This window comes from Cyprinus carpio, chromosome A5 (genome assembly GCF_018340385.1).
Source record: "Cyprinus carpio isolate SPL01 chromosome A5, ASM1834038v1, whole genome shotgun sequence".
NCBI classification, from domain to species: domain Eukaryota; kingdom Metazoa; phylum Chordata; class Actinopteri; order Cypriniformes; family Cyprinidae; genus Cyprinus; species Cyprinus carpio.
This window is the reverse complement of record NC_056576.1, coordinates 32,040,052-32,052,329: the sequence shown is the minus strand read 5'-3', so window position 1 is coordinate 32,052,329 and position 12,278 is coordinate 32,040,052. Positions and strand designations below refer to the sequence as shown.

Here is a 12,278-nt window from a genome sequence, read left to right as displayed (position 1 = left end):
AAAGTGCTCTATGAGATGTCGTTCAGTGGACCCATACCTTTCTAACTAAACCGGGATTTACAGCTGTGGATGTATTTATATCTAGTTATTACGATGAATTTGGTATGTACTGCGTTTTTATCCTTCATGTTTTGATGTGTACTGCTTACACAAATTTAGCAAATACATTCTTTATAAGCTTTCCATTGAAAAACAGCAATATGTCGTCGATTCTTGAGGCTTAGATCTTTATAATTATATATAGTTTGTCAAGATTAATTTTGTCCCGTTTCATTTAATCTATTCGTAAACATTGACACTTGCAAACAAAGAGAGTTCAGTACGCCGGCGTCCAGGTGAGTGTTAACAGGTTAAGCATGGTAGTGATTTCCATGCTTACACACATACACACACACATGCACACACATTTTGTTGCAGATATAGATATTTCAAATAAATGATAGGTAACAAAATATTTAAAGTGAAAGTGACAAAAAAAAAACTTTACAGCAAGTCTCGAATTTTTAACAATTGATATATAATTTTCAAGTTTAACTGTACCCATAATGTGGTAAAATTGTCAAAACTGATATATATCTGTATAAATGAAGTAGTATACTTTGACTGAATGTGATTTTAAATGTTTTAACAGTGATTTTGTAATGTAAAAATGAAAATATCAGTCCAAAAGCAGACTCTATGAAAAGTGCTGTTTTAGTGAGTTGAATGAGCCCATTAGTGGTCCCTCTGCTACCATTTAGTGGTTATAATTGCAATTTTAGGGAGTTTATCGTAGATTTTTTTGCTTAATCTCCATAAAATTGAGCATGCTTGTTTAGAATCAAACGGTGCATGAGTTTACACAGTTTGGAGAAGTTTTGAGATGTCTTTTAGGATTTATAGTAGGGCGGTGAATCTTTGGGTAGACTTCGATTTAATTCATGACAGAGGTGGGGGACTCGAATCACATGATTTGACTCGAGTCAGAATTAAGTAGCAAATTTTATGACTTGACTTGCTTGACAAATATTCATAAAAGACTTGACTTTGACTTGATATGCATGACTTAAGACTTGACTCAGACTTGTCTTTTGTTTAATAAATATCTATTTTTGAATGCACCACAACCTAACGCAGCAGGCAAGCAGAGAGAGAGCTAACGTAAGAGCGTGGACACAGTGTTGCCAACCCAGCAACTTTTTTTTTTTTTTTTTAAGCGCCTAGAGACAAATCTAGCGATTTCTTGGACAAACCTTTTTTTAGTTTCTGAAACTCACCGGTACTACCGCACGAGCGCGAGGTCTCTCTTTCCCAGCGCGCGTGCACACACCTCTCTCTCTGCGTCTGTGCTGTTCAGCGAGTGGCTGAGAGGAGCAGCGCTTTTAGTTAAGTTATAACAAGATATTCTGTCACTTCTAACTTTTTTTCACATGTTTGTGAGCACTATCAAGTTTTTATTTATTTATTTTTTTGTTTAGGCCTATTATGTCAGCTTTTTTTTTTTTTTTTTTTTTTTTTTTTTTTCAATAGCTCTTAGTATTTGCATGTGTACAGTGTCTAAAATTCGGTCTTCAGTGTTAGACTTTGAGTGAAAAGCCTATGGATAGTTTTTGGGGATGCACATAAATATATTGTATACACACACACACAAAGACAAAAAAATATATACAGAAAACCTAAAACCAACAATCAAAACAAAAAAAAAAAAAAAAAACAACAACAAAAAAAACCACAAACACACAAACACAAACAAACAAATGCAAACAAACTGCATTATATATTTTACATATCACACATTCACTCACAAATATTAATAAATCACATTAACTCAATCACCTATCTCTCACTCACACACTGACTCACTCACTCTCTCTTTCTCACACACACACACACATACCCACCCACACACACAGAAGAATAATGTACAATAGTCAATACACCTGATAAACGGGTGCAAAATTGTGTGATTCAATTATTAGTAATTTTTCTTGTTGTTATTCCTGTGTTAAAAAGGAAGGATCTAACTTAAGGATGTGTTCATGTCCCATAAAGGTGATGCCTGTTTGAATGCCATTTGGTGGTATAGAAACCATTATGTTTGAATTGTTTAATACTTTTTCTTGGTTTTCTGCATTGTTTGAGGCATATTGAAACAGCTGTACCTAAATACTTTTCATGCTTTTATGTTGGCCTAATTTCAGTTACATTTTAGGCTATGTAGTTTAAATTTTTATTTATTTTTAGATTTTTATTGTATTAACAACTCAGCTGTATGTGGACAAAATGCATATTGCATTTTTTTTTTGTTGCAAATAAAACTCCCGTAGTCCATAACTATTGTAATTTTAACTTATATTAATATATAAATTCAGTCATCATCAAACATTTGTATGACTTGCTTGACCCAAGCTACGACTTGACTTGAATTGCTTGACATATGGCAGTGACTTGACTTGACTTGACTTGACTTGACTTGCTTGATTCTCACAAAATTGACTTGGACTTGCTTGAGACTTGAAGGTTAAGACTTGAGACTGACTTGTAATTTACTCCCACCTCTGATTCACGGTTCATAGGTTTTTGATTTGATTCAAGAATGATTTTTGCAAATTCAGAAGGATTTGATTCACAATTAAATTTGATTCGATTTGATTAACAATTCGATTCTGCATTCTTTAAGTGTAATCACAGGATTATTTAAATGCTTTCCCTAAATTAATTAATTTAAATGCTTAGTCAAATTACACAGCAGCCTTTATGGTTAGAGAACCATAGGTTACCGAAAAAAAACACTTTTGTCCATTATTAGATGATAGTTTGATGTTATGGCATGACATGGCATATGTAGAAATTTATGTAAGCCAGTATTTTAAAAAGGAGCTTTAAAAGTAGTTCATCGTAGCCATCATTTCAGAAGTGACAGAAATGTCAGATACAATAATTTTATGTATGTATGTATGTATTATTATTATTATTATTGTTATTTAAAAAGGAATTATTTTCTTATGTCTTACTTTATTTGCTATAAGAAATCAAATACACTGCTGGACAGTGGACAATAATCAACCATTTGTAATCTATAATTTTTTCCTAATGGCAATTTTGTTATTGTTTTATATACTATAAACAATTATTTCAATTTTCTGCACAGAATAAGGTAGAAAATATACTTTATAGTTTCTCTACTGTAATGATATGTCGATTAGCACTGAGTCATTCATATATTTTATTTATTTATTGTGTTTATTGTTTTAACGTTTCAGTTCATTCTGCTTTTTATTCAGCTAAGCTGCAGATTAGAGCGGGACCAGAATATTCAATTATTTGAATATTCATTCAGTGGGTTGGCATTCGATTTTCATTTTTGAGATTTGAATATTTATTTTCTTTCTTTTTTCTCGAACACCTGGCATCCCCTGCTAAATGCGCAAAACGGTTCTCATTCGCCCTTGAATATGAATTGCCCTTGAGTGAACGTCATGATTCAGTTCATCTGGAAGAGAAGACAAAAATGCCAACACCTCAGCTGTGTTGGGAGCACTTTAAATTGAGTGAGGACAAGACAGTGGCAAGTGTGCGAAATATGCGATTTGAAACTAGCCTCCCACAACAGCACATCAAGTTTGAAAAATCACCTGAGTTCTGTAAGAATAAGCCTATAGTATATTGTTGGTGTAAAAAAAAACAAAAAAAAAACAAAATGTTTTTATCCGGCATGTTAATCAGTAATTTTACACATGATAAAAAAGTGCTCTTTATTTGCTTAGAAAATACTTGGGAATATGGCAGTCATAAAAAAAAATGTACAGTAGTCCAGCCTAATAATAATTTGTCTATATAAAAAGTATTGCTCTTTACAGACCTGTGTGTTTTGTATCACTAGTGCAGTGTCCGTTCTCGGAGCACATAAGCCCTACCCACGTGAGGCGCGCCGCTTCTGGCTGGCGCTGTTCTGTGGTTTATTAAAAGTTCATTAATTCTGAACATGTCGCATGTCCATATTACACCAAAATGCGACACTGCACTTCCTTGGGTCCGCAGCAACACACCCGCCACGTGTGAAGTCGATTGGATGAACGGTTCCCAACATAATAAAAATGCAAACAGACAGACAGAGGTTCCTGCCTTTATTACACCATGTCTACAATGGATGCGACAGTTGAAAATCATTTGAAATTTGTGTCAGCATGTCAAAAATAGAACGGAGCAGCAGTTTACTGTCGGGAATTTGTCAGACGTGCATCCAGTGTAGCCAGCATAATAGGTTCTGTTGTATGCCACGCCGCTCGCGTCCGGTGTAGACACTGTGTTAGAGAGAAGAATATGTTCAGCCCTCTCCCGCTGATGCTTCGAATATTCTGTGTTGATTACTACCAAAGCTTCGAAGCTCAAAAAAATGGTATTCAGACCAGCCCTACTGCAGATATAGCCTGACACGTCTTAAAGGGATAGTTCACCCAAAAATGAAAATTATGTCATTAATGACTCACCCTCATGTCGTTCCAAACCCGTGAGACCTCCGTTCATCTTCGGAACACAGTATAAGATATTTTAGATTTAGTCCGAGAGCTTTTTTCTGTCCCTCCATTGAGAATGTATGTACGGTATACTGTCCACGTCCAGAAAGGTAATAAAAACATCTTCAAAGTAGTCCATGTGACATCAGAGGGTCCGTTAGAATTTTTTGAATCATCGAAAATACATTTTGGTCCAAAAATATCAAAAAATACGACTTTATTCAGCATTGACTTCTCTCCCGGGTCTGTTATGAGCGCGTTCACAACACTGCAGTTTACTGATATCCGGTTTGCGAACGAATCACTCAATGTAACCGGATCTTCTTGAACCAGTTCACCAAATCGAACTGAATCGTTTGAAACGGTTCGCGTCAACAATAAGCATTAATCCACAAATGACATAAGCTGTTAACTTTTTTAACATGGCTGACACTCCCTCTGAGTTCAAATAAACCAATATCCCGGAGTAATTCATTTACTCAAACAGTACACTGACTGAACCGAGCCATATAACGAACGAAACATTGACTCGTTCTCGAGTCAAGAAAACGTTTTCTGTCGGACGCGTCCGGTTCGAGAACCGAGGAGCTGATGATACTGCGCATGCGTGATTTAGACTGACACACAGCGTGTCTGAACCAAACTGGTTCTTTTGGTGATTGATTCTGAACTGATTCTGTGCTAATGTTATGAGCGCGGGTAAACCGAAGGCTTGAATCAAGGGCAATCATCGCCAATGAAGTCATTACGTCGAGCGCAAAAGAACTGGTGAACCCTTTTCGGCAACCGGTTTATTGAATCAAACTGTCCAAAAGAACCGGTTCGCGGAGAAGAACAGAACTTCCCATCACTACCGGTGATCCGAAAACCGATGCAACCCTCTTCTTGACTCGAGAACGAGTCAATGTTTCGTCCGTTATCTGGCTCGGCTCGGTGTTCATCTTCACTTCTCTCTTCACAGCAGTTCAGTCAGTGTACTGTTTGAGTAAATGAATTACTCCGGGATATTGGTTTATTTGAACTCTCAGAGGGAGTGTCAGCCATGTTAAAAAAGTTAACAGCTTAAGTCATTTGTGGATTAATGCTTATTGTTGACGCGAACCGTTTCAAACGACTCAGTTCGATTTGGTGAACTGGTTCAAGAAGATCCGGTTACATCGAGTGATTCGTTTGCGAACTGGATATCACTAAACTGCAGTGTTGTGAACGCGCTCATAACAGACACGGGAGAGAAGTCAATGCTGAATAAAGTCATAGTTTTTGATATTTTTGGACCATAATGTATTTTCGATGCTTCAAAAAATTCTAACAGACCCTCTGATGTCACATGGACTACTTTGAAGATGTTTTTATTACCTTTCTGGACGTGGACAGTATACTGTACATACATTCTCAATGGAGGGACAGAAAGCTCTCGGACTAAATCTAAAGTATCTTGTACTGTGTTCCGAAGATGAACGGAGGTCTCACGGGTTTGGAACGACATGAGGGTGAGTCATTAATGACATAATTTTCATTTTTGGGTGAACTATCCCTTTAAGTTCTATAAGCGTGAGATCACTTCTCTTTCAGTGCAAAAACTTCTTTATCTAATTTTCATAAAATAAAATGCTATAGTATTTAACTTTTCCTCTCCATCAGCGAATGATGATTCTGAGAGAAAACCTCCTGATGTCTGTTTGCTATAGCAACAAATGCTACTTTCATGCATCTGGTTATCAGATAAACCTCGCACTATTTTTTCAAGGTTGTTGTTAATGCTGTGGTTATTTTAACAGTTTCCTTCGTACATTCGGTTCAACAACATTGTTAAAACACACGTATCATTCAATGGAACTGTGGGTATGCTTTAGACACTTACACTTTTGCTCCGCCCATGCAATAAATGCCTTTGATTGCTCAGGTAATGTCTTCGTTATGACCGAGAGCCATTGAAAAACGACAGAAAAGCAAAACCGAGTGCTTGAACCCCTAATAATAATAAAAATACGATGACACACACACACAGAGTAATTAAAATGTTGAAAAAGTGTGTTTTAAGCTATATTACTTAAGACACACTATTACTTAACCCTCTGGGGTCTAAGGGGGTTTTGGGGGCCTGGAGAAGTTTTGACATGTCCTGACTTTTGTACTTTTTTCAGTTGCTTATAAACATATACATGGCTAAAGTCTGAAAACACTGTATTCAGTACAAACTGGGCTACAATAATATGTAAATAGCATGTATTTACATGATTGTGTTTTTGAGAAAACGTTTGTGTGGTTAGTGAAAAACTACAATTTTGAAGTCACTGAAATAAGGTCATAAAACACATACAGAACATTTGTTCACAAGACTGTCAAACGTAGACATTGTAGCCCTAGAATTTTTGCTTCAAAATGTGAAAATCATCTTGTTTACTTGGTCATAGAAAAAAATAGATTGATTAAAATTTTCTAAGACACTTTTTGTTTCGAAAGGGCATATGTGAGTAGGCGTGATAGACCATTGATATTAGTATTATTCACACCTAAGAAGACAAAGGCCCACATAACGAGCTGCATAATGAGCCTTTCAGTCAGGTGTGTGACTGAGAGGGAAGAGTTACAAGAAAGAATGGAGGACAAAATAAATGTATATATTTTTATGTTTGTAGTTTATTTAGAATATATTTAAAAGCCATATTTTCCCGGCGCTTTATTAACCTTTAATATAGAAACTGCTTTCTCTGTTTCTTCCTTTGTAATCTCTACCATCAGAGCTTTATTTTGTACTTCACCTATGGAGTGTAAGTCCAGTGATTCTAAAAATGTATTTATTTCCTGTAAGCTGTCTGTGTTAGGTTCCTTATAATGATTTCTGTAGTAATGTTCATTACATTTCTTGCTTATGGTAGACCTTTTTTGTTTGAGAATCCCTAATTTCATTTTACTCTCTGCCTGTTTCTTCCTTATCCTCTATGTCTATAGCTTCAGAGCCTTTGAGCCATTTACATAATATCTCTGCCTAACAAATTTAGCTTTTTTTCTCTAATTATTCATCATGTTACTTCCTTTTTAACAAGATTTTCTTGCAAATCGATTAGCTTTTCTCTGCAATGCAAGAGCTATGAGCTTTCCTCTGATAACTGATTTTGCAGTATACCAAAGGACACTGTGATACTTCCACTTTATTGTTGTTATCCATATAATCTCTCAATTATTTTTGGACATATACCTTGCATATACTATCATTTAAAATGCTTCTATTAAGTTACCACAATGTATCCTTCTTTTTATTATCCAGGTGCATAGGTAAGTAAACCGCTGAATGATCGAAGATATATCAGCCTCCTTTCTTGCTGTCTATAAGTATGTGCCTGTCTGAACTACAAATAAACAAAAGTCAGTTCTTTAATAAACAACTTAACTAGCTAACTTCAGTGATTAATAGTCATGATAAAAGTAATCCCACTGTTGCTGTGGTAGATCTCCTATTTTCTTTCACATTGCATAAAGAAGAAATCTATCAACTCTCTTGTTCATCAGCCATGACGCACTCGGTTATTTTGTATTTTCCGCTTTCCCAGACTGGTTTTCCTTGCAGTTTCTGTGCTTTTCCCCTTGCATCGTTAATTGGATCAAAATTTTAATCTTCCTTATGTTCAAATGAATAAACAGGAGTGAGCAGATATGCAGCCATGCGCTTTAGCTTACCACTAGAAGTCGTCCTTCCCAAATTTTTAATGAGAATCATAAATCTGTCAGTAAAAGAGAAGCTTTAAGGTCTCCTACTAAAATATAAGCTCTATGGTTTAATATTTTAAAGCAATGAAATTAAGCCATACATTTTATTGTAATTTAATTTTTTGCAATTTTGTTCTGTAAAATAAAATCATTGTTATTTTTTTTTTTTTAAGTGCAGTAGTATTATTGCAATAGTAATACATTTCTTTGATTTAATTTTTATAGTTTAAATAATAATACATTTTTAATACTATAAGTAAAAATTATTATTATTGTATAGTGTTATTATTTAGCATTATTTATTATTTATCAAAATTTATTATTTGTATTGAATGAGGAAGATATTTAATTGGGTTTCCCAATTTTTTTTTTTTCTTTCTTTTTTTTTTTTTTTTTTTTTTTTTCTTAGCTGGTCATGTGCCTGATTTATAAACAATTCTCTCTCTTGTTCTGTTTAGAAACACTGTGCAAGTGTGGTTGCTAAAACTAGACCGCTCCCAGATATGGTGGATCAATACAAGGTAGATTATGGTTATCTGGGCACCATGCTCTGTTCACATGTGGTGAAGGCCCGTGCACAGGCTGCCTTCCAAGCCCAAACTGTTAACAGAACCACGCTCACTATCACACAGGTGAGCAAATCTGAAATAAAACTTTTGTCATATGATAATATACTTTTGTCAATAAGCTGCTCTGAATCATAACGGGTAGTTCTATTCTTTAAAAAAATACCTTTTTAACATGGTTCAAATCAAACCTAAATTCTCCATTTGTCTCTCTCTACAGCCACGCCCGACTCTGTCAGTGTCTCAGAGTGGATTGTCAACATCAAGTGGGTCACGCGCACCGAGCATTATTAAAGTACCCAGTTCACTCACCCTTATGTCCACTCGCCCTGGAACACCTACCCAGCCGTCACCCCCAGCAACCAAATATATTGTTATGGCAACAAGCGCAGGAGCGGCATCCACACAGCAGGTAAGAGTTTAAAATGAGTTTGTGTCATAGTATTTGAGCAAGGCTTAAAAAGCAAAAAAGAAATATAATAATTTATCGGTTCACTTCGAGCAGAATCAGTATTTTATCATTTATGTTCTTGTGTTCCTTATTAAACTGTATGGTTTAATTAGAAAAAACATTAATTTAATTTAGTCTATTCCTGATAAAAATGTATATACCCTTATACACATTTTCAATAAAAAATGACATACTACATGGAAATTAAGCTTTAACATTTAATGCATAACATCGTAAAAACACAACAGAATTTTACTTTCATTTGGCTTGCTGCAGTAGTCGGTGTTACACGGTGTTTGGACATGCACTAATTAAGTTACTTGCCCACCGCCCCAACTGCCATTTTGCACAGTGCTGCAGATTACACTTATCCTGCGATGAGAGTTAAGAGAAAAAAATCACTGACGACCATGGTGGAGGATTTGTTGTGTAACAGATCATGAGCATAACTGGCAAATATCTTAACTTGTAAAATATGTGGTACTATATGCACATCCTGTATACCCAGAGTGTGCTCCATATACACAGAGTACACATGATTGTGCATTCAAAAGTGATTTCAGTACCCCGCATATTAATAGCTACTCCTGGACTGATCTCACCTAACATTAAAGTTTTTAAATATACTTTTATATTGCAATAATTTCACACTCAATCTTCAAATTAATGTAGAAACAACATACAGTATATTTTTAATATTTGTTTAATGGCATCCACCAATACTACTGATGTTTCTATGAAATAGTTTTTCCCCTTTATATTTAACCACTGAATCAAGGCATTCAACATTACAGTATAATTGAGAGCCATACATTTTAACATTTATTAAACTTTAAAAAATAACAGCTCTAATTTAAGTGAACTTAAAACAATCCTCACATAAACTCTTTATAATAAATGTCATATTTACCTGTGCCCTTCAGCAAGTAGGAAATATACAGAAACTGAATAAAGTTTAAATTAAATATAGATGAATCCTTAAAGTTAAAAAAAGTTACTGAGTTCCTGATTTTTCTTGTATGATTATCAGACATCACAGCAGATGGGTAATAAACTTATTTTGGCTGCTTTTAGAGCTGCCCCTGCTGAACATGATGCAGGATCTGACATCGGAATTTCGATGCAGGACAGTTTTGAAAACCACTGCATTTCAGAGACATGTTTTTAAATGTGACTCATACATAACAAATACTTACACAGTTTTAAAGCAGCTTTAATCTCCTTTTTGGTAACTTCATGACTTAACTGATGAAATAACTCCGACATTGCATGTTCATAGTTTCTTTAGTGCTTTAATATGAAATGATAAACCGTGCGAGTGACCACATTTTGAGTGCAATTGAAGAACACGTGCTACAAGCACAGTATATTAGCTGACAGGACAGGAAGATTTGATGTGGTCATAAAGACATTCTGCATCTAAATAAACGCAATTCTTGTCAAGAAAAAGAGACATAAGCAGCAGTTGTGAGTGGGATGGCTAACCTTAGCGCCGACCCTGTGTTAATTGCGTATTTTTAATGTATTAAACTGAAAATATTTAATTGCCTGCGTTAATGCACCGATTTTGACAGCACTATTCTAAACATTTTTTAACTTGAGGCTAAACGTACGTCAGTAAATTTAATGGGTGCTGTTTGTGGTTAAGATATAAAGCTTGTCTTGGCGGAGATTGGTAAAAATGACTTGCCTATGAGAGATGGTCTTATTTTTGGTCTTATCAACTGAGCACAAACAAATTTAACTGCCAAATTAAATAAGCCTATTTTTAACCATTTATTTTAAACTAGTTTAATTTTTATTTTTTTTAAGCAACCCACCAAGCAACAACCCAGAACATCTTAGAAATGGCAACATTATGCCCTGAAACCACTCAACATAACATAGCATTGTGGCAGTGACTTTTTATCTATATATATATATATATGTCTGTTGTAATTGTAGACATAAAATCTTTCTTTAGGTAATCACTCTCAGCTCCTCCCAGTCTGGATCTCCTGTCACAAGTACAGTCCCCAGCACCCCCACATCTTTACAGCCACTCGTCAAACTGGAGTCTGGAAACACAGGTGCTGTGAGTGGCTCGCGCCCTCTTCAGAAATACATTGTGGTGTCTCTGCCTTCATCCTCTTCCTCACTGGAGAACAAGAGCTCAAGTGTCCTTCCATCGTCTACCTCACCTATCAGTATGGAGTCGGCTGTCAAGTTGGAACGTTCCGAATCACCGGCTGCAAACACACAGTCACATTGAACACATTGAAACACACACTTTCTCCACCAAGATACAGAAGAACAAAAAATGTAGTTTGAGACTCATAATAGTGCTTGCACAGCAATTTCAGACAAACTGACATGCATGCTTAGAATTAGGAAAGCGAGCAAATAGCTATGCACATTTGGACCATAAGACTCACTCACATACACCGACACTGTGTACATAGAGTGTGTGTGTATGTATATATATATATATATATATATATATATATATAATATATACATATAATATATATATATATATATATATATCTATATATATATAGATATATATATATATCTCAAAACATGAACAATCAATCATGTATACACACAGATACACGTGTCTGTGTGTGTGTGTATATGTGTATGTACAGAGAAAATGTAACCGTAACAGCCATACACACAACACAGAAAAATACCGGATGAAAATTGATTTTGATTTGAGATTCTAAAAAATTGGTGTGTGTGAAGTTAGCACAAGTCAGTGTTTCAGCTCACAGCTCTAGCCATGCTTCATTAATGAACATAAGGATATGGTTGTATTTGTAATGGGAGAATGAATGATAGATGTGGATTGTGCAGGTAGAAAACAAAAAAGGGTCAGTGTCATAGTCATCACTGTCTAATTTGCATTTGTATAATTAAGTACATATGTGTGCTTTATGATTGAATACTGGGCATTTATAGGGTTTAATGAACAATTTAACTGATTTGCTTTTTCATGTTCATTTTTATCTTCTATAATAAAGTTGTTTTTTTTTGTATGTGGTTGTCATTTGTCATTTTCTTATGAGATGTAGA

General features: G+C 35.1%; 1 protein-coding gene across 1 annotated transcript in view; it reads left to right on the top strand.

Moving 5' to 3' along the window:
• The window catches only part of LOC122145185 (transcription initiation factor TFIID subunit 6-like), a 37,289-nt gene extending 25,048 nt beyond the window's left edge, over positions 1–12,241 (top strand). The window contains exons 3-5 of the mRNA XM_042757415.1: positions 8,663–8,836; positions 8,991–9,182; positions 11,185–12,241. Coding sequence (XP_042613349.1) covers positions 8,663–8,836; positions 8,991–9,182; positions 11,185–11,472 — 654 coding nt within the window. The 3' untranslated portion in view covers positions 11,473–12,241. The remainder of the gene's footprint in view (positions 1–8,662; positions 8,837–8,990; positions 9,183–11,184) is intronic.
• The last annotated feature ends 37 nt before the right edge of the window (positions 12,242–12,278 follow it).